Raw genomic sequence first — 26,474 nt, 5'->3', positions numbered from 1 at the left:
ATAGGTTTGGGTATGTTGTGGCTTCATTCTCATTGAATTCTAGGAAGTCTTTAATTTCTTTTTTTTTTTTATTTCTTCTTTGACCCAGGAATGGTGCAGTTGTGCTTTATTCAATTCCCATGAATTTGTAGGGTTTCTGCAACGTCTGTTGTTGTTGAATTCTAATTTTAACGAATGGTAGTCTGATAAGTTGCATGGAGTTATTCCAATTTTTTGAACATGGTGAGGTTCTTCTATCGATATTATTCTTAGGTTTGGTCTTTACATGGTGTCTCATATTTCCTGGATGTTTTGTGTTAGGGATTTGTTGTACTTAAGATTTTCTTTGATCGATGAATCAATTTCTCCTAGTGTATCTTCAACACCTGAGATTCTCTCTTCCATCTCTTGTATTCTGTTGGTTATGCTTGCATCTTTAGTACCTGACTGTTTGCCCAGCTTTTCTATTTCCAGCCTTCCTTCAGACTGTGGTTTGTTTTATTGTCTCTATTTCAGTTTTCAACCTTTGCACTGTTTGAATTGTTTCTTGCAATTTTTGCTTTGTCTTTTCATCCATTTGTTGCATTTTTTGAATTTTTGGTTTGTTTTTTCTTCAATTTCTTGCATTTTCCGGTTTGTTTCTTCTTCCTTTTCTTGCATTTTTTTGGTTTGCTTTTTCTTCCATTTCTTTGAGGGATTTTCCTATATCCTCTTTTAGGGCCTCTATCATTTTCATGAAGTTTTTCATAAGGTCATTCTCTTCTGCTTCATTTGCATTGGAATTTTGTAGTCTCTAGAATGTAGCGGTGTCATATTTGTTTTTCTGTTGCTGAGTGTGTTTTTGTCTCTTTCCTATCCCTTTTTCTAGTGGGTGAAGCAAGAGCCCCTTACTGGTCTGGTGGTTAGGACCAGAGTTCCCTTTCGGTAGGTACAAGCAAGTCCAATACTCTGGTAGTTCTCCCCTTCCTGGTCTCAGTCCTGTGGGTAGAAAAGAAGAAGACTGGGAATCTGGGGTGTGGGTGCTTAGGCTCCAATTGGAGGTCTGCAGGCACTGGTCCTTGCCCCCTGGTCCTGTTGGTGGAAGAGAAGACTGGGAATCTGGGGAAAGTGGCTCCTCCTGGGATGGGAGGCTCTCTGGCTGTCCCCTGTACTGGAAGGCAGGCCTGGATACAGGGCCTTGTTTACCTTGTCCTGTTGGTGGGAAAGAAAACCAGGAATCTGGGGTGCATGGCTCCAGCTGGGAGGGGAGGCTCTATTGCAGTCCCCAGGCACTGGAAGGCTGGCCCGGATACAGGGCCCGGTTTACCTGGTCCTAGAATGACGATTTTTAAAGACTTTTCTACATAATGTGAACTACCTTCCAGAAAAGTTCTACAAATATATACTGCCAGCAAAGTACAAAGCTATTTATAACTACTATATTATTAGTTGGCTTGTATTTTCTTTCTGTTCATTGGAGAAAGCAGGGTATTGAAACAACCTAACATTAGTGGCTTCATGTTCATCTGTATATTTAAGTCCAGGAGTACATGTTTTATGAAATTGGGTGTGTCCGAGTTTGCTGTAAATGTATTCTTGACTAGGTGTTCCCTTGCTTAAAATAAAGTGTCCTAAACTGTCTGATTAATTTTAGTTCTAGTCTACCTGATAGCAGCAACTTTTTGCTTCCGTGTCCCATTTGATTTTCATTCATTTTTCAGTATTTTTATTCTAAGACGGTGACATCTTTACACTGTTTGTTTCCATTTATTTGTTTGTTTATTCACTGTTTTTTTTCTTTTTCTTTTTCAAAGGTCCAAAATTGTTGTTTAATTCAAGAATTTCAACAAAATGCCAAAATGTAGAATTCATTATTTTAAGGACACAATGGTCTGCAAAGCAATCATTTTTGGTGATAATTAGCATTAATTACCCATTTGACATAGCATAAAATCACTTGAGAAGAAAGTCATTTTTTTGATACTATAGAGCTGGATAAGATGCTGTGCACCCAGAATCCCAGTTCTTTTTTATATTTTATTTTCCAGTTTAAATTTAGATAAGAAACAAGGTTGCTTCACAAGTCAGTTCCAGGTCCCTCTCCCATTCCCTCCCCTCCTCCCGTGCCCTCCCCCCAACCCCCCCCCCGTTATCCCCTCATTCCCCCAGGGAGGGTGAGGCCCTCCATGGGGGTGTCCATAGTCTGTCATTTCATATAGGGCAGGGCCTAGACCCTTCCCCAAGAGTTCAGGGTGAGAGTGCACCTCACATTGTTCTATGGGAGTCCAGAGTCCGTGTGTATACTTGGGATGGGTACTGATCTGCTGTCCAAGGCTCAATAGATTCCCTAGGCCTCCTCACTGACACCCAAATTCAGGAGGTATTGATCAGTCCCATGCTGGATTCCCAGGCTGATGCCTGGGATTCAAGAGTTAACCTTTTTCTGGTCAGCTGCTTCTGGGGGATAAACCAGCCCAGTCTTAATCCCTTTGATCACTAGTCCTCCCTCTCTGTTACTGGCTTTCTTGAGTTCAGCTCAGTACTTAACCAAGGGAGTCTGCCTCTTCTTCGAGCCACTAAATGAAGTTTCTGTTTCCCAGACTCTCTGGCCATAGGATTGTAGGCTGGCACTCCCCAGATCTATGTCTAAAATCCATATATGAGAGAGTACATGCCATGTTTCTCTTTTTGTGACTGGGTTACCTCACTCAGGATGGTTTCTTCTAGTGTCATCCATTTGCCTGCGAACCTCATGATTCCATTATTTTTTTCTGCTGAATAGTACTCCATTGTGTAGATGTACCACATTTTCTCTATCCACTCTTCGGGTGAGGGACATCTAGGTTGCTTCCAAGTTCTGGCTATTACAAATAAAGCTGCTATGAACATAGTGGAACAGACATCTTTGTTGTATGAATGGGCATCTTTTGGATATATGCCTAAGAGTGGAGTTGCTGGGTCTTGTGGTAGGTTTATTCCCATTTTTCTGAGGAATCTCCATACTGATTTCCAAAGTGGCTGAACCAGTTGGCACTCCCACCAGCAATGGAGGAGTGTTCCCCTTTCACCACATCCTCTCCAGCATAAATTGTCATTGGTGTTTTTGATTTTAGCTATTCTGACAGGAGTGAGATGGTATCTCAGAGTTGTTTTGATTTGCATTTCCCTGATGGCTAAGGATGTTGAGCACTTTCTCAAGTGCCTCTCAGCCATTTCAGACTCCTCTATTGAAAACTCTCTATTTAGTTCTGCAGCCCACTTTTTAATTGGGTCCTTTGCTGTTTTGGAGACTTGCTTCATCTGTGGGTCTCTGTATTTATTCCCATCTACTGTTGCAGGAAGCTTCTGTGGTGATTAATAATCAAGACCCAGATCTATGCATATAGCAGAATGTTGTTAGGACTCATTTTATTTTTGTGTTCCTTTTGCAGAACAGTGTAATTTGATTTTCTCCTAGATCCCTGACCTGTATAGTCTCAGGTTCTTGGCTATTTAAACAGTGTAGAACATGGGCTCCATCCCATGGAGTGGGCCTTAAATCCAATTATATACTCATTGGTCCCAAAGCATGAACATTAGCTTACCTTGCATGCAGGTCTCCATTGTAGATCACAGGGTTTGTAGCTGCTTTTGGTTTTTACCTTTCTCCTTTGGTAGCATTCAGAGAGTACATTTTAATACCATGAACACTAGTCTGTAGGGTTAAAGACTGTAGGTGGGCATGAATGTGGCTTATGGGCTCAATGAGTTGTGTAGATTTTATTATTCTAGTAGTTCTATCTTTACATGTTGCTTGCTATTTTTCCTTCAAAGCTTTTAAGTATTCTTTCTTAGTGTTTTGATATTATTATCATGGAGAACTTCTTTTTGTCATGTCTATTTGGTGTTCTTTGTGCAACTTGTACCTCGGTGGGTATCTCCTTTAAGTTGGGAAAATTTTCTTTTATGATTTTGGTAAACATATTTTCTGTGCTTTGACCTGGGTTTCTTCTCCTTCCTCTATTCCTACTAGTCTTAGGTTTGAGTTTTTTCATATTGTCCTAGACATCTTGCATTTCTGCCTTGATGTTTTTAGATTTAACATTTAACTAGGGTGTTCATTTTTTTTATCTTGTCTTCAATGCCTAAGAGTCTTTGTTCTATCTCTTCTACTCTGCTGGTGAAGATTACTGGTTCAAGTTCCTGAATTTTTCATTTCCAGTTTTATCTCACTTTGAATTTTTTTACTTCTTGAGTGATTTCATTTCTATTTCCATGTCTTGAACAGTTTTCTTAATTTCATTCCACTGTTATTTGTTATTTCACAGGTTCATTAATGGACTTATTCATATCTTCTCTAAGGTCTGTGAACACATTCATGATAGCCATTTTGAAGTCCTTGTCTTGTGTTTCATTTATTGGCTTTCTCGTGGTCTCCTGTAGCAGAGTTACTAGGCTCTCATGAAGACATATCATCACCACTGTAATTGATTGTGCCTGATATCTAGGCCTCTGGGTTGGATTGATTGTAATTTTAGGCATTTAAATCTGGTCTTTTCTTTGTTGGGTGGGTTTTCCATTCCTTGGTAGTGATTCTGAGTCTATATCAGGTGTGACCACTGAGATTTCACCAAAAAGAACTTGTTTGCATGTATTGGCAGCTGACATGCAGGAATAAGGATGGGCTAAAAAGGGGGGGGGATGTTGAGAGAGTCCACAGAAGGGAAGAAAGCTGGTCTGACATGATGATCTACAGAGTCCGTAGGGAGTAGAGGAAGACAGGGAAGACAAGTGACCTACTACAAAGATGGGGATGAGACTGGAGAATTGAAGATGGAGGACTGGAAAGAGAATGATGATCACCTACCTAATTCCCTGGCCAAAAGAGAGTGCTTACTGTGTCAGAGGCTGAAAGTTAAGAATGGAGAAAGGAAGGCAGCCTATAAGAGAAGATACGTTTAGTTTCCTGGGAGTGGGTGCAGAGAGGAAGGAGAGGATGCCGCAGGCAGTCTGCTGCCATACTGGGAATAAGGCTGGGTGATTGGAATTGAAAGATAGGAAGGAGAATTAAAATCGCCTACTTCATTCCCTGGCCACTGTGGCCAGTGACTTCCAAGAAAAAGAGTGTCTTGTGCTTCTCATCTGGTGAGGCTATGATAAAGTTTAATATATTAATTATGTACATTAAGGTCTGATAAAAACTTAATCGTAAAATAGAGCAGTTACACTCTTTTGCGGCCATAGACGCCGTATGAATGTGGTCTCTTTTGAGTCTATGCGAACACTGAAGGTTTCAGATTTTGTTTCACCACACGCACATCAAAGTAAAACTGAAGATAAGGGGACACCGTACTGCAAGCCTGTGGATTCAATAAACAGGAATTTTTCTTTCAAAGTTTTCAGAATGTGCTGCTAGGGCCACGTATCCTCTGCCACCTCCAGGAAAAGAAGTGCCTTGCTTTTTCTGTTTTCAGTAGATCCAGGCCTTCTTTAGGTATGGCAGGCCATCTCTGGCTCCGTGCTACTATCCAAATTGATGTTTGTGCATGGCTTTCTATTTGTATGCTTTCCTTTTCTTGTTGGATTGGAACCTTTATGATTTAATCTTTTTATATTTGTGAGGTCCTTATTTCCAGTAAGGCCATATTCACTGGCCCCAGATGTTAAGATATGTTAAAAGGAAACTTGGAGGTAAAGTTAACATTTTTAGTGTTTATATGAGTGAAGAACTCATTAATTAGAAAACATTGATCTAAAAGGGGGTTACTGCTGCACTGACAAACATCGTCAGTCCCCTGAGGAATTCCAAGCAGTTAACTATACTCAGGTGACAATATTCAGGAAGACACAGTGCTTAGAAACAGGTTTTACAAAAGCATGCCTCAGCAAGAACTGTAAAAATCTTCTAAAGCCAGACCCACAGGTTTGTGTGGGCACTGCAAATGACAGTGCCTTACAATGAACTCTCCTCATAGCCTTCTGAAGGTTAATCCAATCTGGACAGTATGGTCTGTAGGGAAACTTCTGATCACTGCTGTATTACTGTGTGTTGCTGTTACTAGTATATTGGGTTATAAATGGATCATATATATCCCTAAATTGATATCTTAAATCAACAGCCTTTTTATTGTATCTCATTATGTTGGAGATCAGAGTTTTAAGCACAAATTCTTTGCCGATTTTTCTCCTTCCTGAGGTATTAACTGAGATCACTTGGTGATGTAAAGCCAGCAGCTAAACTGGTGAAAGGACTAAAAATTGCTATGGTCACACGCCTGTGGTCTGTGAAAATGTGGCTGGGACTTGGATAAAACTGGGTGCCTTTTACGTTCCACGTGACTTTATAACCTCTATGTGTCCCTAACCCCCACACACACCATTTTAACTAAACTTCTTAACTAGCTGCTCAGAACTCAAGACTACATAAATTAGTGTATCATTAGCTGATCACACAATAAAGAATCATTTCTCTGATATAAAAGTTCGTGTTCTGGCTCGCTTCAGATCAACATGTCAAGTTGACACATCAACTTGATATAAACTACTGAAATGGCATTCAAATGGAAGTGTAGAAACAACTATTTCAAACCCTTAATTTTAATTACTCCAACAATATTATCTGTATACTTTTCTGGGTGCAACACATTTACCTCCTAAATATTCAACACATTTTTTATTAAACAACATCAGAAAGTAACATACTCAGCTTACTGTCCACATGACCTGATCCCTGCCTACCTTTGTCCTTGTCCCCACAAACCATTTTTATTCAGTTATTTAAATTCAGAGTTTTGTCTTGCCACCAGTAGACCTTCACACACATATTCCCTATTCCTATAATACGCCCTTCACATCAATGATGAGACCCACATAATCTTGCATATGTGAGCTTAAATGTCACCTCCACAGCTGTGAGATTCTCTCCTGGGCACCCAATCTAAAGTGACCCATTGTACACAGTTATTTGTACAGATTTTTTATGCAGGTGATATTTCTGTCAATGATTACTGTCATGTAGATAAAATAAGTGTTGCCATATTTAACCTTACCAGTAAAACTACTGCCAAACATTGCAATTGAACTTTTTGGCTCTTACTGATGAGATTTCTGTCTCCAGATCTATATTTCCTGTTAGTTCCTGTATCAATTTAGAAAATTGTAAAGAGTATTAAAAGTTTTCTAAAGATAAAATGAACATGTGACTCTCATCAAAAAGGATGGCAACTGTTTAGCTTTTTTTCCTAGGCAATCATTTGTTTTCAAATGCAAAATGAATTTTGAAAGAATGACATGAAATATTAATATGTGCAATTAATATATTGACAGATGTGTGATTCTGTTATTCTTCATTTTACTTTTTTCCTTAATATGTTGTGATAGTTTTATAATGGAGAACCAGAAATATTACTCTCAGGCAAGCTGCAGTGCTTGAGTGCTTGTCATCAATAAATCACTATAAATGTGTCTAGTAGGCACAAGACTGTATGGACAACATTCTGGAAAATTCTCTCCTCAGAGAAAATGTTTCTCAAGATATATTTACAAGCTGTGTGTGTGCACACACGTGCGCGCACGCTTGTGTGTGTGTGTGTTTATGTGTGTGTGTGTGTGTGTGTGTGTGTGGTTTCTGCAAAGCAAGTTGTCATTTCTTTTTAACTGTAGGGAATAAAACAGGATTATTAAAGCAATCCAATTATGTCAGCTACATGCAAGCAACAAAAGTGAGGCTGCAGAACACATTTCATTATTGGTTCTATTTTTCAGCTTTAAAATCATCTGTGATCCACCTTCAGGCTATAAAACGGTGGCCAGTTTAGAGTTCTTGGCTTAAACAAGGACACAAAATGAAATAATTAATTGCTGGCTATATAGATTCAATAGTTAAAATAATGTAAACAAATCCATCAAGCAGATCAGTATTTCTTGTCACACTGAAAGAAAATAAGTGTTTCTGGATTATCCAAAAAGCCCAAAACAGCTGCCTTCAAAAATTATTTGTTTAGATTTTTGTTAATTTATCTGTGGCAGCATATGCTAGATCCTTAGTATTTGAAAAGTCAATATACTATATGGGGACATATAGTTAATTGCTATTTTTCCTGGAGAGTCAAGATTTTCTTCTGTTATAAATAAAGGAATACAAATTATTGCCATGCTGTATATAATTATAAGTCATAATGCTTTCTTTTTAATGTCAGGTAATCTATGCAATGTATTGTGAGTTGTGTGTGTTACAGCAAGCATTTTGAAGTAAGCTAGCTTAAAGTGTAAATATAATTGTTCAAAGCAAATACAGAAACTCAAAACCTTGGGACCAGCACAATGGTTGGTGGGTAAGGGAACATACTTCACAAGCCTGTCAACCTGAATTTGTTCCCTGGTATCACATGACGGTGGAAGAAGAGAACCAGCTCCACAAGATTCCCCAGATCTCACTGTGAGCATCATGGCGTTCTCTCCCTCTCAATAATAGCTCACTAAATAAAAATATAAAAAGCAAGCATTTGTAGTACAAAAGTCTCTTTGACAATCTAACTGTAGGGACAATTAAATTATTCTGTTTTTTCTTAGATATACACACTAATATATACAATGTCAATCAGAAACATTAGTTAGATTTGTTGTCTATTAGCAGATTTCTAGAACTCAATAAACACACTAGTAAATTTGCAATATTATTATTTATTTAGAACAAATTCCATTCATTAACAAGTATCTCTGACCTATCAAACCTACAGAGAATTTCGGAAGATGATTATGATAGTCATGGCAAAGTCTGTCTGTTTCTGAACATGGGAAAATATATCACAAACTCTTCATAGCTCTGTGAATGTGTAAAAGGGAATGGCAAGCCTTGATAAAGGTCCTTTCTTCTGCATTTGAAAGCCAGGAATTCAGAACACAGTGAGAATCGGGCTATACATATGGTAGTATGAAATGTCACAATTAGCTTCTTACAAGGAAATTTAACTGTCCATAATGTTACTATATTCTCATTAGTAACTAGAAGCCAGCCAATCAATACAGAATTTCTATTTAGTGATGAAGGAATGTAAAATACCCAAACAGATTTGTTTATCTTTTGACTAATTCATTCACTTTTAAGTGTCAACTGGGACATCTTGAATGCCTTTCTGTATCTGAATAAAACTTGATATTAATCGTGCAGCTCTACTCAGTCCTTTCTATCTTATTGCCTCTGTTCCCTCAATTGGGATGGCTATTCCTTTAATGCTTCTATCCCCAGTCTTGTAAACATTGCACCGGGAAGGACTACATTTCCTCCTCTTCACTGAGTTGCAACTGAGGAGTCCAGCATAGAACCTGAAAGGCCAGAAAAATTATGATACTTTTGGTAGAACCAAAGACCTGTTTGTCCTTTGCAGTATTAAACTTCCAGTGCTGAGCATAATTACAAGCACCAGGGGTAATATATTAGGAAAGTATGTTGAAAGGTGATAAACAAAGTAAGAGATGTTTATTTGAAGGAGATTCCAGTTCTTGCTCCTCTGGCACTGTACCCTTAACCTACTTATCCAGAGTCCCTACAGAAAGACTTGTCTCATCCAAACTCACCATCCATCTCATAATCCCATTTATCTCTTTAAAGAGCTATGGGTTTTTTTTGAGTTGTTGCCATTTTTTTCTGATAAGAAAAGGCACAAAGGCAGTACAAGCTTTGTAAAAGGTGCTAAAACAATGACATGATTTCCTGTTTCTGTCCTGCTCTTCTGTGCTTTGTTCTTATCCCATCTAACTGAGATCATCTCCTTCAGGTTCTTTTATTCATTCATGACTCCCAGAATAATTATTTTGATGTATATATTCAGCTACAAATGGTTATGCCAACATATTCCTTCTTACACTAGACAGGCTCTGTCAGCACACTCCGTCATTCTTATTCGCCCAGTAATTAGAAAGCTAGTATGGGAGTGTTGTAAGCATTCTTGTGATTTCATGTATGGACAAAAGTAAATTGACCAGTGAAGTTAATTCTTTCAAAAAATATGTTTGGGAGCTATTTGACAATTTTTCCAGACGTGCTATTTTGTTAAACAGAACAATTTAATATCAAATGTTTTCCTTTTAAGTCAGAAGATGCATGTTTAGAGCCATTGGTCTTAAAGAGCTCAAATGTTTGTTTTAAAGGCATTACAATAATTCTGAATGAAAACAGTTTTCTTAAGGATTTTCTCACCTTATCAGCATATCAACATAAACAGCAGTTATTTTTCTAGCACAGACTCTTCAATAAAAGGGATGAAAGCAGTACTAACATTCAAGTTCTTCCTGCAATCTTATCAGTTCAGCCTGACTATGAAAAAAGCAGGCATGCCTTAGTTGGGGAGCATTCTAAAAATCATCTGCCCAATAGTCCTCAAAAAATCAAAGCAATGGTGAGTCACAAAAATCTGAGTGAATGTCCTGTGTTGGACAAGTTGCATAGGGATTCACAATGACATAGTGAGATTCTGGAATACACAGTGAATGGTAAGGAAAAAGAAGGAAAATCCAGGCCTGAAAATGAGGTATATCTGTGTTGGTACCTCACTGCTAATGAAAAGTGCATTTTATTGTTAGAAGTTAACAATGTAGGAAACTGAGCACAGCACATTAAAACACTCCATATTGTGCAATTATTATGTTAACTAAAATTATTCCAAAGTAATGCTTATTAAGAATTTTAGCAGGCATAGTGGAAATTTTTTTTAAAAATGTTTTCAGAGAAATAGGCCTTTTGGTTTATAAATTATTTCTATAATCTGTGACAAATTCTCACATATGCTACTATAAAATTCATTGCATTTTTCCTGTCTCCAAGAAAAATGCATTTAATTATCAGTGAAATTCAACTTCAGCTTGTTAAGATGAATGACTTGAGCTTGTCAGCCACCTTCTTCACCACCACAACAAAAGGAACTGAAATGAAATGCTCTTTTTATCCTACCTGCTTTTCTCTAACTGCTTCAATTAATTGATGACAGTTTGAGCTCTTACTAATCTTTTTGGATTCTTTTGTAAGAAGCAGAAAAGCCTAATATGATATAATTGTATCTACCTAATGTGTGTGATTATAGAAATTGATTGATCCAACCAAAACATAAATTACTTAAGCCTTGATAAATGTGTTGAAAACAGATTATGTCCAAACAGATAGAGATCAACACTTGTTCTTACTTCCTCATTATAAAACTCCACTCTGGCCCAGCGGTGGTGGCGCACCCCTTTAATACCAGCACTCAGGAGGCAGAGGCAGGCCGATATCTGTGAGTTTGAGGCCAGCCTGGTCTGACAGCCTCCAAAACAATACAGAGAAACCCTGTCTCGTAAATCCAAAAACAAAAAACAAAAACTCTATATACTTTTGAGTTAATTTGGTTTGTGCTGTATTAAGTTATTTAAACATTTTATAATGAATTTTGTAAAAAAAATTTTAAATCCATAAACACATTTTGTCAGCAAGGAGAGTTTACCTGTATGCCTCTGATCTACATGTGATTTCACTGCTAGTGAGACTACAAATATAAGGAAATGATCGATCTCCTTGGTTGAGAAGGCAGATTTCTACCGAGCTGTTAATTTATCATATGGCAGAGAACACAATGTTCAATTACTCATTAGTCAGTTCTTTATGAATTTGTATAATTCTTTAGAGACAGTGTTCAGTAGGAGCCTGAAGGTTCTGCATTTCGACATGGAAGAAATATTGATTATTAAGGGCCATGTGCTATGTATTAGTCTCTAACCATTTTTCTTTATCTTAAAAAGAAAGCACACAAGATATAAATGAAAACAAAATGGTGTTTGGTCTTGGACTTATGGGAGGTGAAATACTTATTATACATGATCACTAAATGGTTGTTTTTCATACCATATCATGTTGCTTCTCTCTGTATAAGGCTATATGTGTATAAAAGGAGCAGAGTTGTAGCTTGTCCATCTAGTCTGTCTCCCTTCATGAACTTTAGAAACTTATATCATGCAGCCATCTAGCAGATCTGCTGAATTCCCCTATAAAATAAATGTACTTTCTCAGTGATGACACCACATAGTGATGACCTAAAATAAAAGGGAGATGAACAAGTTACACCAGAAGAGGAGGAAGTATGGAAATGGATACAGTTTCATCAGCATTAAAGATGATGAGAAATGTATTTCTATTTTTATTTACACTAGAAAATCATTACTGAACTCCTTGCTGAGTCTTGGACTTAGCTCCAAAAGTTGGAATTGTAAACACTACTCAGAGGAATTGCAGTGTTTATCAACTTGACTAATGATTTTGCCAAAGCAAATTAAAGATGATAGTCTGTGGAAATAGATAAATGAATGATAGAGAAGTAGGTATTTTATACACAAATGGTGCATGTACATATGATATAAACATTTCCTATATAAGAAATTTCCAGACAGGTCTTTTAATGCAGAGATGAAATGTTATAGTACAACCTACTGGCTAAATATTATTTTACACAAATCAACCATAAAGTCAAGGGCTCCTTCAGTATGTTTCTAAATGAAGAAGAGTGTGTTAGAATGATTATTTTAGGAATAGAATTATGTTTTGAATCTCAATGTAATACCTTTTAGAAGAATTAAATAACCTTTATATAAATAATTTCATCTAATTTATTTCATTGATAGACCTAAATTTGATTTTGTTTCCTCACTAGGGGAGTCACATATGTTTATATAAAGTTCTGTTATATCTTTCTAAATATTTTTGGAAAATACATCTTTAAAAAAAAGGAATGAATAGCCATTTGCTTTTATCAGTGAATACGGGTAGTTTGAATAGGAATGCCCCCCATAAGCTCATATATTTTCTTACTCATTAGGGAGTACAACTATTAGGAAGAGGTGTGTGTTGGTATGAGTGTGACCTTGTTGGAAGAAGTGTGTCACCAGTGGTTTCAGAATCCCAAGTCAGACCTAGTGGATCTCTCTCTCTCTCTCTCTCTCTCTCTCTCTCTCTCTCTCTCTCTCTCTCTCTCTCTCTCTCTCTCTCTCTCTCTCTGTCTCTCTCTCTCCCTCTCTCGCTCTCTTTCTCCTTTCTTCCTGCTACCTCTCAATCCAGATGTAGAATTCTAGGATTCTAGGCTCTTTTTCCAGCACACCTGCCTGCATCCTGTCATACTTCTTGTCATGACAATAATTAACTAAACCTCTGAATTGTAAGCTAGCCCCAAGGAAATGTTTTCCTTTATAAGAGTTGTCATGTACATGGTTCCTCTTCACAGAAAATGAACACTAAGACCATGAGTGAGTAACCTCGGAACTGTAACATCAACAGTCTAGTATAAGGGAAGGGTCTTATAAAATGCTGAGGTCTATTGCATGTCCTAAAATTCATTAGAATTAGAAAAGATTGAAAAACATTGCCACTGAATTGGGAACAATATTTATAGGTTTTCAGAAACAAACAAACAAAAGACACTGGCAAGGAAGTTGAACAAAGCACTGATTCAACAGAAATATTCTATTTTTCCATTTTTTTATTTAAATTAGAAACAAGTTTGCTTTACATGTCAGTCCCAGCTCCCTCTCCCTCCCTTTCTCTCCCACCCTCATCAATACCCCACACCATCCCCCCTCTGCTCTCCAGGGAGGGTGAGGCCCTTCATGGGGAATCTCTAAAGTCTGTAATACCGTCCCTAGCAGGGACTAGGCCCTCCCCCATGTGGCCAGGCTGAGAGAGCATCCCTTCATCTGGAATGGGCTCCCAAATTCCATTCATATGGCAGGGATAAATACTGATCTACCTGAGGCCCCATAGATTGCCAAGGCTTCCTCACTGACCCCCACGTTCAGGAGTCTGGATCAGTCCCATTCTGGCCTCTCAGTCATCAGTCTGGGGTCCAAGAGATCCCTCTTGCTCAGGTCAGTTGTTTCTGTGGGTTTCTCCAGCCTGGCCTTGACCCCTTTGCTCACCACTCCTCCCTCTCTGCAACTGGGTTCCAGGAGGTCAGTTCAGTGTTTAGCTGTGGATGAAGACTCTAGGATGGTATATATGTTAATCATCAATCACATTATCAGTGGAGAGCATTTAAGGTAGCCTCTCCACTATTGCTTAGATTGCCAGTTTGTGTCATCCTAGTAGATCTCTGAAAATCTCACTAATGCCAGATCTCTCCTCAAACCTATAATGCCTTTCTCTATTATGGTATCTCTCATCCTGCTCTCCTCTATTCTTCCCCTAACTCAACCTTCCTGCTCCCCTTTGTCCTCCTCTATCCTCCTGTCCTCCACCTCTCTGTCTCCCAGCTCTCTGTCCCCTCCCCTCTCCCCATGCTCCCAATCTGTTCAGGAGATTCTGTCCCATTCCCCTTCTCCAGGGTATTATGCATATCTCTCTTAGGATCGCCCCTGTTTCCCAGACACTCTGGCGGTGGGATTGTAGGCTGGCAATCCCCTGGTCCTTGTCTAAAATTCATGTATGAGTAAGTACATACCATGCTTATCTTTTTGTGGCTGGTTTACCTTACTCAGGATGGTATCTTCTAGTGACATTTGTCTGCAAATTTCAAGATTCCATTGTTTTTATCCACTGAATAGTACTCCATTGTGTAAATGTACCACATTTCTCTATTCACTCCAGTTGAGGGCATCTAGGTTGCTTCTATGTTCTAATTATTACAAATAATGCTGCTATTAACATGGTTGAACAGACATTCTTATTGTATGAATGTGCATCTTTTGGGTATATGCCCAAGAGTTGAATTGCTGGATCTTGTGGTAGACTGATTCCGATTTTCCTGAGGAATCTCCATATTGATTTTCAAAGTGACAGAATGAGTTGGCACTCCCATTAGCAGTGTTCCCCTTTCTCCACATCCTCTCCAGCATAAACTGTCATTGGTGTTTTTTATTTTAGCCATTCTGACAGGAGTGAGATGGTATCTCAGAGTTGTTTTGATTTGCATTTCCCTGATGGCTAAGGATGTTGAGCATTTTCTTAAGTGTCTTTCAGCTATTTTAGACTCCTCTATTGAGAATTCTCTACTTAGTTCTGTACCCCACTTTTTAATTGTATTATTTGGTGTTTTGGAGACTAGCTTCAACACACATATTTTAAAAAGAAAAAGTTCAGGCAATCATGTAACATGCAGTAAACACTTAAAGAAATAAAGACAAAGCATTTCTGGTAGCAAGGGCTGTAATTTTTTTCATGCTTGTGATCAATAGTACTTTTGAATATATGGTGTATATATATATACAATTAATAATGTATAGATTGGTAAAAGGTTATAAAAATTTAGGGGCTGGTGAGATTGGTCAGTGTGTAAGATGATAGTCACTAAGCCTTATTTAATCCTTGTATTCAGTCCCCTAATAACTACATGGTAGAAAGTGCCAACTCCTGGAAGCTGTCCTCTGACCTCCAAATACACACTATTTCCCAAACAATCGAAGCCATCTAACAAAAACCTCTATACCAGGCATAAGAAACTCTTTTGAAGTGTAGTCAATGTCATTGAAGAAACTCCCAAAATATTACAGGCTATTTCTATAGTCCTTGGTTACTCCTGCAGAGGTAGAAGGTAAATCCCTAAGCTGAAAACACCATGCACATCAGACAGAGGTCCCAGAAGTCCCTGGGTTGGAAAAAACCCAAAACGCTCCTCCCTGAGGACTAGCATTCATGGTATCAGAAGGTGCCATGCAAACTTCCAAAACAGCAACAATCTTACCCAGTTATAATGCCCATTGAACATAATAAAAAGCAGCATAGCATGATAACCCTCAGGCTTAAGTAGTCACACACATATCTTGGTAGTAACCAACAGCTCTCTAATTGGCCTTAAGACCCACTCAACAAGGGGGAAATCATGCCTGCTGGTGGAAAGCTACCCAACTACCCAGACTAGTGAAGTTGTAAGTCTTGGAAGAAAACCTACAACCACCATTTTAGCAAAGCAGCATAATCCCTAACTATACTCTAAATATGTGTCCTTGTACCTAAAAATTAGTATATTCCCTACCCCTATCAAGAAAATTTGTCTTTGCAGCAGATGGAGACCACTACTGAAAACCACCACCAATAAAAGTACAGAATTGTGAAGCCCAGGCCCAACGGGTACCTCTGCAAAATAGTTCCTATATCTAAGGCTCAGGAATAGTTGTGGAGGCATAAATAATGCAAAAACCAGTGTATCCGCAAGTTTACTATGAGATTGTGTCTCCCGATAGTTTCTGCGGCTATACCCATAAAATCTCACCAACAAACGGAGCTGAACATGAACTGAACAAGGACAACAATATAGACATAGTAAAGTGAGTGGAGAAAAGTTAGAGGGCCTCAAGCTCACTCAAGGAACTACAAGAAAATAAGGAATGGTGAGAGTGAGAGAAATAGGTCTCCTCAATTGTTATTAGTTATCTACACCATATGGTCAGCCACGAAAACATGCAAATAAGTGATATTATACAGACTGGGCAGGTTTAGTGTATGTGTATGTGTGTGTGTTTATATCTAACAACAATTAATGAAAAAATTTGCCATGAATCTGAAAGAGAGCAATAAGGGGTGTATGAGTGGTTTAGAGGTAAGAAAGGGAAGGGGAAAATGTAATTATATTATAAAAAGTACAGTACAAAAATATATCTTAAAGTAATATAAGAAATGAAATGGTAAAACCTTTTTAAATTTTTTTCTTTTTTTTTTATTAATATTTTTTATTTTCCATTTTAAATTTAGATAAGAAACAAGGTTGCTTCACAAGTCAGTACGAGGTCCCTCTCCCTTTCCCTCCCCTCCTCCCGTGCCCTCCCCGCATCCCCCCCCCCGTTAATTTTATTTTATTTATATTCATGTATATGTATGTGAATGTACATTTGTACAGGGGCACAGACAAAGGCATTAGAGTCCCTGAAGATCGAATTAATGACCTATGTGAGACACCTGTCATAGCATCTGAGTTTAGGTTCTCTGCAATAGCAGCAAGTGTTTTTAACCACTGAGCTATCTCTCCAGCCCTGTTATCTTAAACAATAAGAATTCAAGTACCAAAGACACCTTTAAAGGGGGTACAAAAGGAATATGACCGATGGAAGAGAGGAAGACGAACAGGTGTGGAGAAAGAAGTTTTGAAGTTATGCCATGTCAAGTCTAGATCAGTAAGCAAAGCAAAATAGCTCATGAACAGGAGATGCTTGGAAAACAGCAGGTGTACTCAACATATTTCATAAACAGTCAAAGCTCACAGTCAGTAGACAGGTGAAAGTAGGCAACAACAGGATGGATCATGTGGGAGAGAAATGGGGTTTCTTATCTGCTTGTGTGATATTAGTCTCACTGGGGGTCAATATGTGTCATTTGACATAAATTTTTTGGTTCTCTGGAAACTAAGTCAGCATTGGAGCCAGAAAACTAAACTCCATGGCTATTATTGTTGATTTGTGTACATTATAACCAAAAGTGTCTAAAACTAGAAAGCTATAGTTACAATATCAGATATATTTTGATCCCCAAATCCTAAATCTTTCCCTTTTGAATATGTCATCTGTGATACCTGAGGGACAGAAGTAGTGACACCAGATATGGTAGCACATGCCAGTAATCATAACACTTGACAGGGAAGAGGCAGGAACCTCATGAATCTGAGGACAAATTGAATAAACTTGTAAAAATCCTAAACCAAGAGCTAAAGATGTAGTTCAGTGCTAATGCACTGACCCACTGTGTACAAGATTGTGGGCCATGGCAGCCCTAACAAGCTATGTTAAGCCACCATTCCTGAGAACTCCAACTAAAGAGACAAATATCAGTGGGGAACAACAGTGACAACAATGTGACCACATTGGGAAGAAGAAAACATAAACAGATCTACAGATCCCTCTAAATTTCCTTGGAATATTGTGATGGTAGGGCTTAAGTTTAAATAAAAATCAAGAGAGGTCTTCACAACTAAGCAGTGCTGGTCAAATGGGACCTTGCCCATCAGTGTCCTGTTCCTCTTCTTTGAAATAATGTGATCTGATAGCTGGGTCAGAGCATTGTGAAACCTCTTCTTGGAAGACAAGCTCATCCTCTGGCTAACATCAGGCTTCAACCTTTTCCCTCCCCCAACATGAAATTCTTAGGGAAATTCCAGTTCCTCTGAGATTTTAAAAAATAGTTTCTTAACCAAATGGAGTGGAGCAAGTTCCTTCCTTTGGGACAGCTTTACCCCCACCATTATTGGTCTAGAAGTTATCAATTCAGCATATGTAAACACCTAAGATGTTCAATGGATGTGAGTTCTCATAAAACTAAGAATAGGTGATATATCAAATCATCCCTAATCTAACTACAGTAGTTTTAGTGATAAGAATTTTGAAAGAAAAAAAACATTGCTTTTGAGTCTTTGGATTCTCTGCCCCACAGTGATTCTGGGAATATCTAGGTAAAGACATGTCTGACTAGGTTTCTGTCCCAGCCTGGTCCCTCACCCTATTAGTCCCAAATAAACACACTATAAACTGTTTGGCCAGTGTCTCCATGTGTTTTGGTTTACCAGAGAATGCGTGGTGTCCTATCTTTCTGGTAGCTACATGGTGTCTGCCTTGAGGCTTCTCTCTACATTCTCTCCCCAGAATTCTCCTTGTCTGGTAGCCCCGCCTGTACTTCCTGCCTGGCTTCTAATCAATCAGTGATTTATTAAACCAATAAGAGGAGCATATTCATACCAAACAGAAGAATCTCTCCCATAATCTCCTCTTTTCTGTCTAAATAAAAAGGAAGGTTTTAACTTTAACATAGTAAAATTATATATATCAAAACAGCTATCAAGCAAGAACTATAGTTAACAATATTTAGTCTACTAATATTGCCAAAATTTAAAGAAAATATTCTGTAATCTACCCATCTTTGTGAGGCTAAAGCTTTATATGTAACATCTTTTATTATAACTAAGGAAAACCATAACCATAACTATCTGTCTTCAACTCCATAAAAGACTACAGAAGGATTATAGATTTGACAAGACATTTCACTTCCCAGACAATCACCCCAAAGTTCCTCTGTAACATTGGGGTATCTGTTTTCAGTCCATAGGCCATATTGTGTCTGTAAGACTTCTCAGTTAAACAGGAAATTTGAAACTGTCCTGCCTGTATTGACAGTTTGTCAGTCATTTTTCTGTGTCCTGCAGAATGTCTGGCAGACTTCCATGAAGCAGGAACACAGAAGGACTGACCCATCTTGTTTTGAAAAGTTCAACAGTCACTTTCTTGTGGGTTCTGCATGTCCAGTTTATACAACATACAGTAAAACATGTTCCTGTCATGTTGAAGGCAAGGTCCATAACAAGTTTCTTCAATGCCCATCATTCTCTCTGATGTAATTGGTGATGCCAAGAGCAGTTGTGTCTCATTGTCATGAAAAACTATTATAAGCCATTTTAAATACCATATTCTATAGGTCTTTAAAGGTTTTGAAGACTACCTATTCATTTGAAATGCATCTCTGTGTATCTAAAAAACCTAACATAATGATAAATTTTGACTACTATGGGTTACTATCTATAATCTGTATTTTGTTATACATTACATTTTTTAAAGAGCTATATAAATACAATACCTAAACAAGAGTAGAAATATGCATATACCAAAATTGACCTTAAATTTGTATCAATAAACCAAAATCAATACCAATGCAAACTATTCATTTCTATATCATATTCTCTTTTTTAAAGAAAGAGATTGACTGTGATCATTAACCATTTATAACCAACCATGCTTAAATGAAAATATTTATAAACAAGATCTGGGAATTTGGGTGTAGTTGTCTCCAGACTGCTTCCTGCTCTTTGGGGAGCACTGTCCATTCCAAGGGGATCCTGAGAAAACCCAGAAACTTTGCCAAATCCTTGCTGTAGTAGTCTGAGGCTGCATCATCTCAGATGTTTTGAATGTTGGATCACCTGGGCAATTGCTTCAGGGGTCTTGCTTGATTAAACCATGTTGGTCTGGAAGGAATCCATAGCTTTTCGTCTTCTGTGGAAACATAGGAACTGGGTTCTTAGACTTAAATTTTGAAGCTGAGGCATTTTCAAAATACATAGGTTGGGGAAATCCAGAATCATTTATAATCAAATGTCTTTTAGTAGCTATTGCTCCATCATCAGCAATCAAAAATTCAAAGGTAACACAATAACATACTCTCTATGTATTTTCCATCTTTACGTGGCTTTTTCTTTTACTCTATTTCTTTTACTTTTATCTTTTGGTTTTTTGAGACAGAATTTCTCTGTGTATCTTTGACTGTCCTGGAACTCACTCTGCAAACCAGGCTGGCCTTGAAATCACAGAGATCTGCATACCTCTGCCTCCTGAATCCTGGGATTAAAGGTTTATGCCACCATACCCAGATACTCTATATTTCTTTTTTAAAGAACTTCATTCTTTTACATTCATCTCCCAAGCCTACAAATATTTTTAAACACACTGCAAACCCTTCAGAGGTTTTCTTCATCTGAATCAGTCTTTACTTGTATATCTCTATCATTTTTTGACCACTGAGTCTTTCATCTGCTAAACAGCATGGCTATAATTAAAAAGCAGCATCTGGCCTAAGCCCTATTCCTTGGCTTTCTGAGAGTGTAGCTTCATTGTGGAGTTCCTAGGTTCACGTCACCACCAAGGAGCATGTCTCCAGCTGCTCATATACACCCTTTAATTGTTTGTTGGCAGGGGCTCTTAAAAGAGCCATGCCGGGTTTTTTGCACTAACCCTGAGTTAGGAAGCCTTTCTTAAAGTTTGTGTTTTGTCTCTGTTTACCGCTAGCAAGCAGAGCTCACCTGAGAAATGCTGCTACCAAGAAGCCATGCTTGCCTCTGTTCTTCTGTTTTCAGACTTCCTTTTAAAGTTTTTGTCAGGTTTTACATGGAAATTCTTGCCACCACGTTGGGGGTACCAATTCTGTTACAACTTAAACTTCCCAAGTTTTATGACCAACAAGAAACATCACATTTTCAAACTAGCTAATGCGATATTTTCGTCCTTTCTGTATCTATTCTCTTTTGAAACTTTTTGGAAAATAATCTGAAGTGAATTTTGCCAAGTGATGTGGAAGGAGAGTGGGTTGGAGAAGCAGTGCCAGCTTCCAGCCTCACTTGGCTCCTCCTCCTCCTCCTCTTCATCATGCTGACAGTTTTCCCTGGAATCATTACAACAGTGCTTTTGTTCCATTAAGATAAGAGGCTATCTACATTTCCACCAGGAACCTCTGTCTCTCATTCTCTGTAACTCACCCATAAATATTCATTTCCAGTAACAGCTTCATACGTGTTATAATCTCACCCCCAAAATCCACGTTGGCAAAACTAAATGATTTGGGGAAATCATGAGGACTTCTGCTGCTAAAGCAATAAAAAGAAAAAAATCTAAAAATGTTATCTAAGTGTCTGTGGTTTGAACCAAAATACTTTGGAACCTACAAAACAGACTTATAGGTCTTTCTTAGTAATTGTGTCATTGGAGTGTGGTTTTATTATAATAAAATGTATTAAGCTATACAGACTCTTAATCAATGTATACCTTTTCACATCATTGTCTCTTAATGTAAGGCACCTAAATATATAATAGTGTTTTTCATCTAAAATTTCCATGGAAAATCAAATATATAATCATTATTTTTGTTATATATTTTGAGATGGAATTTTAAAGAAAACCATGAAATTATGTTTATTGTCTTTGAATAATGCAATTTTGAAATATATTTCAAAATATATTTAAAAGATTTATTAGTATTCTATACTTAAAATGGCTTCATAGCTTCTTGGTAGGGATTTTTGGTATTTATATATTCATATGTCTAGAAGGACAAATAGTGAAAAATTTAATGGTTTATCACACGAGGGCCCAAAATCACTTATTTGAGCAGATCTGCAAATTAAATACTGAAAATAAGGAGAACTACAGCAACGACGAAGCTGGAATATTTTATTTTAACCTCACCGTTTTAGCATTTGTTCCCACCATTTTATGCTGCTTGATTTAAATGCTCTGGTCATATTGCTGAACATACCTGTGTGTGAAATGATCATTGGAATCTAAACTATCTCATTTTTCTTTGCCTTATCAATCTACGCTTATCCGAAGCCTGTCCCAAAATACATTTTTCTTTCTTCTTTTCCCACAGCTGTTTTGTGACAGTGAAGAATTGATACACACCACAGAGGGTGTGGACTGGGAAGACAGAGATGTTCCAGGAGCGTTGGTTGGAAATGTGGTACACTCGCGGATTAACAGTCCTCTGCGTCTATTTGTTAAGCAGCCTCCAGGCCCAAAGCCCGCTTATACAGACAGCATGGAAAACTTTTGGGATTGGCTGGCCAACATCACAGAGATTCAAGAGCCACTGTCAAGAACTAAAAGACGGCCAATAGTGAAAACGGGAAAATTTAAGAAAATGTTTGGGTGGGGTGACTTCCATTCTAACATTAAAACTGTCAAGCTTAACCTGCTCATCACAGGGAAAATTGTCGATCATGGAAATGGGACGTTCAGTGTTTATTTCCGACACAATTCAACAGGCCTGGGCAATGTTTCAGTGAGCTTGGTACCTCCTTCTAAAATAGTGGAATTTGAAGTATCCCCCCAATCTACCTTGGAGACCAAGGAATCCAAATCTTTCAACTGCCGTATTGAGTATGAAAAAACAGATCGGGCAAAGAAGACTGCTCTATGCAATTTCGACCCATCCAAGATATGCTACCAGGAGCAGACTCAGAGCCATGTGTCCTGGTTATGTTCCAAACCCTTTAAGGTCATCTGCATTTACATTGCCTTTTACAGTGTTGATTATAAACTTGTGCAAAAGGTTTGTCCTGACTACAATTACCATAGTGAGACACCATACTTATCTTCTGGATAAATCTTCTCTCAGTAATAGAAATGAAATACTCATGTCAGTTTATCTAGAATGATCAAGAAACATGCCCAACTCTCCATGGCAAAAGGTCCCTTTTATTTCTGGCAGTGGACTACAATTCCTTGTCCAGTTCCCAACTAAAAAAAAATATATATATATATATATATATATATATATATATATATATTCAAATGTGGAGTGCATTTTCCTTGGTGATAAGTAACCTTTATCTAAAACATCAAACTGATTATGGAACCATCATACTTTCATGGGAGATGGTAACATTCTGTAAATGATGCTTCTCTGTAAGAAACATCGATAGTAGCTTTGTGTGAAGGAAACCAAAGGGTGCATGTGAGGAGCTCTGATCTCCAAATGAGCCTGCCTTTGCAATGCTTTGGAAGGTTTCTTTAGAAAGAGTAGCTCAGTAGAGTAACTCAAACTATGGTATTCAATAGATGGATTGTGTTTCTGGTGTTGAACCCTTTTTAAACCAGCTGTCTTCGTATTGATGCCTGTTTTAATGGCTGGAGTGTTACGGGAAAGGCAAACATATTACTATGTGAGCAGTTCTGATTAGAATGCGGTTGAAGCACTTTACCCTTATGACTTTCATTTGAGTGGTATTGTAACATGCATTAGGGTACTAGGTAGGCAAATGCGGGTCTAAGTCAGCTCAACAATAATGAAGATGATGATGTTTCCAAACACTTCCATGCTGAAAGATTGTTTTTTAAAACTTTATTCACATTAAAGTTCAGGACTTCATTGCCTTTGTTTGATAGTATGGTTTTATATACATTTGTGGAACAATTCTGAAACTGAAAGAAGTGTTTCTGGGCAGAAAATTCCAGTCATGTGCTCCTTATCTGTAGCTCATCAGATTAGGAATATTTGTGTGTGTGTGTGTGTGTGTGTGTGTGTGTGTGTGTGTGTTCACATAGTCACTAGACTGAAAATAAGGATTCTGTAAGGAAACAATGAGATACATTTGAGTATCTCTAAGTGTTAAATGCTGATACCTTCAATGCCCAGGTCACTGAGCTTTTGAAAATACTTCACTCTCTGTGTCCTCATCTTCTAAAAGTTGAGTGGCCATCTTTGTGATGCAACTTGACATTGTATGAGAACAGAAAAAAAGGTAAAAGGTTTCTAGGGCTCTAGACATGTGGTTACTCTCCCTGTAGTAGATGTTAACTTCTTTCTCACTTCTCATCTGTACAATATCAATCAAGTAAAATACTCGAAGAGGACTCATGGAAGGTAAGTCCTAACCAACAAATATGTTCTTAACACAGTGTTCAGAAAGCCAACAGTTCTATTCTCTATTTCACATCTCTATTCTGTTCTATTCCTGGTGGTATCTGCAGTGTCTTACTTTGTGTTTTGTACAAGTTGTGCTAGGGTAAATATGTGGTAGTCCATGCTTGAAGTTTCTTTTTGAGATCATTGGATGCTTTTGTAATTTTGTGGTTGGTGAATAATATTTTGAGACATATTTTATGTTCATCTAGAAACATGAGTAAAATGCTATCTATTGTAAAATATGTGAGTACATATATACTTAGGATTTTCTGTGTACAAATGAATTATGTGTGCATTTTTATGTAAATAAAAAAGTTGCTAGTTCTACACATGACTCCAGGTGTGTGTTTGTTTTTAAAGAGGTTTTTCATTGCTTTTTTTCTCACAATGTTTTACTCTTCCTGAATGTATGTAACATCAATTAAATATTAAGATCTTTCTTTTAAATATTTTAAGTAGGATGGGCTGGCTGGGAAGATTATAAACTAAATGGACTCATGTAAAGTAGATAGAACATAATCTGACATCAATTTAAAAAATCCCTGTAGGTGCAGCTGCTGCTCTCATTGTTTTATTCAAAACATAAAATTAGATTTTAAGTTATCTGATGTCCAACTACTAAGAGGTATAAACATTTCCATGGAAAGAAATAAATTGCAACTCAATTTATGCAATTCTTCGATTCAAGCAGGATTTATGATTTTTTTCAAGTTTCCCACAGGCATATTTTTAAAGTAGTGTAGAACATATGTCACATCTATTTCTAAGTCATAACTTCATTTCAGACTACATAATCATCAATGAAAGCACTTGGCATATTATAAGTCAGACCCCATTTAAGAATGCAAATGCACATATTCCAATAAAAACCATTGTTGCTTTTTAGTACTGAGTTAAGGAAAAGGACATTAATATGAGCAAATTTCTCTTGGAATAATAAACTGCCCAAAAATTAAGAAATAAAACCTATTATAATCTAGTGTTAAATCAAAGACAAGCTAATAACCAAATATGGAGGGCCTAGCCTAATATCAGCATAAGGTGAATACTTCAAAATTAGCAGTGTTTGTTGTCATCTGTATCTGTTGACAGTTATACCACATCTCCAAGAGAGCAAATGAAGTGGAAAGCTAGCAAAAATTCTTTCCTACTGATTCCTAATTAGACTGATAACTCAACTAATAATTACAACAAACATATTGAAGACATGGCCCAAAACACTAAGATAAGAATAAGATGGCACTCAAAATTCTCTTCCTCTAAAAACTTTAGGGTTATCATTTCCTTATGAATTTAACAGTTTTAAAAACTCTATATTTAAATATAGAAAATGTCAAAACAGAGCTATTTCATATCTAATGATATATCCAGCTAAGAATTAGTATCAACAGAACATTTAATTTTAAAAAGGTTTTAAATTCTTAGGGTACCTGAAACTATTTTGTAGAAATTGTTGAATTTTGTGGAATAACTTTATTGTCTAAAGTCCTGGTTTTACCTCATTAAAAAATTGATTGTCTAACCTCTAGAAGACAGATTTATGCCTTTACTTACAGAAAATGTTAATTAAACCCAAATTAGTTAATGAAACCATCAGTGAGTAAAATGACTAATTATAAAAGATAAACCACAGGAAAATTAGCTCTTATTATGGATCTTTTTCTTCAAAATTTGTAGGGGTTATTCATGAACCATTTCATATTCCCCCTTATCTTCTCTTCTGTGTTGAGATCTGGAGCACAAGGAGCACATAATATCTTGCTTCATTTCAATCTTCCTTTGCCTTCATTTAGTTCAACTTCCCCTTAAAGAATATGTGATCTGTCATCTGAGAGAATGAGCTAAGCCTGAGTGTCTTCCACAACACCTGGCTGACTATCTGGTCTATACTACTGTAGCAGTCAGGTTTCTCCAAAGGAACAAAGCCATAAGGTATGTATAGTGTATGAGATTTATTATGAGAATTGGCCAACACTACTGTGGAAGTGAGGAAGTCCAAAAAGTTGGGGAATTAGAAGAGCAGGTGGCATGATTCAGCCCACAGCCACAGCCTACAGACAAAGGAACTAGAAATTTGAATGGCCAAAGACAGAAGAAGATGAATGTCCCAGCTAAATGGAGAACCAGAAAGCAGGTTTCCTACCTCTGTGGGTAGAATTTTGTGTTCTGTCTGGACAAAAATGGATTGGATATTGGTGGGAATGTGTCTTTATTCACTTTTACACTAATCTCTTCCTGAAGAGACTTACAGAGCATCCATAAATGTTTTACTAAGCATTCTAACTATCTGTCAAGATAAAGCTAAAATTAAACATCAGAAATAGGTACTTGATCAGCATTTGTTGCTTTAATTTTCTTCAGTTTCCGATGCAGAGTA

General features: G+C 37.4%; 1 protein-coding gene across 1 annotated transcript in view; it reads left to right on the top strand.

Annotated features, from left to right (window-relative positions):
• The window catches only part of Nxph2 (neurexophilin 2), a 122,581-nt gene extending 98,157 nt beyond the window's left edge, over window positions 1-24,424 (top strand). Inside the window, exon 2 of the mRNA XM_013123255.3 lies at window positions 22,061-24,424. Coding sequence (XP_012978709.1) covers window positions 22,061-22,795 — 735 coding nt within the window. The 3' untranslated portion in view covers window positions 22,796-24,424. The remainder of the gene's footprint in view (window positions 1-22,060) is intronic.
• Window positions 24,425-26,474: the final 2,050 nt, after the last annotated feature.

The sequence above is a fragment of the Mesocricetus auratus genome, unplaced genomic scaffold, assembly GCF_017639785.1.
Source record: "Mesocricetus auratus isolate SY011 unplaced genomic scaffold, BCM_Maur_2.0 Super-Scaffold_100004, whole genome shotgun sequence".
In the NCBI taxonomy this organism is placed as follows: domain Eukaryota; kingdom Metazoa; phylum Chordata; class Mammalia; order Rodentia; family Cricetidae; genus Mesocricetus; species Mesocricetus auratus.
Note: the sequence above shows the minus strand (reverse complement) of the source record. Positions and strands in the feature narration are given on the sequence as shown.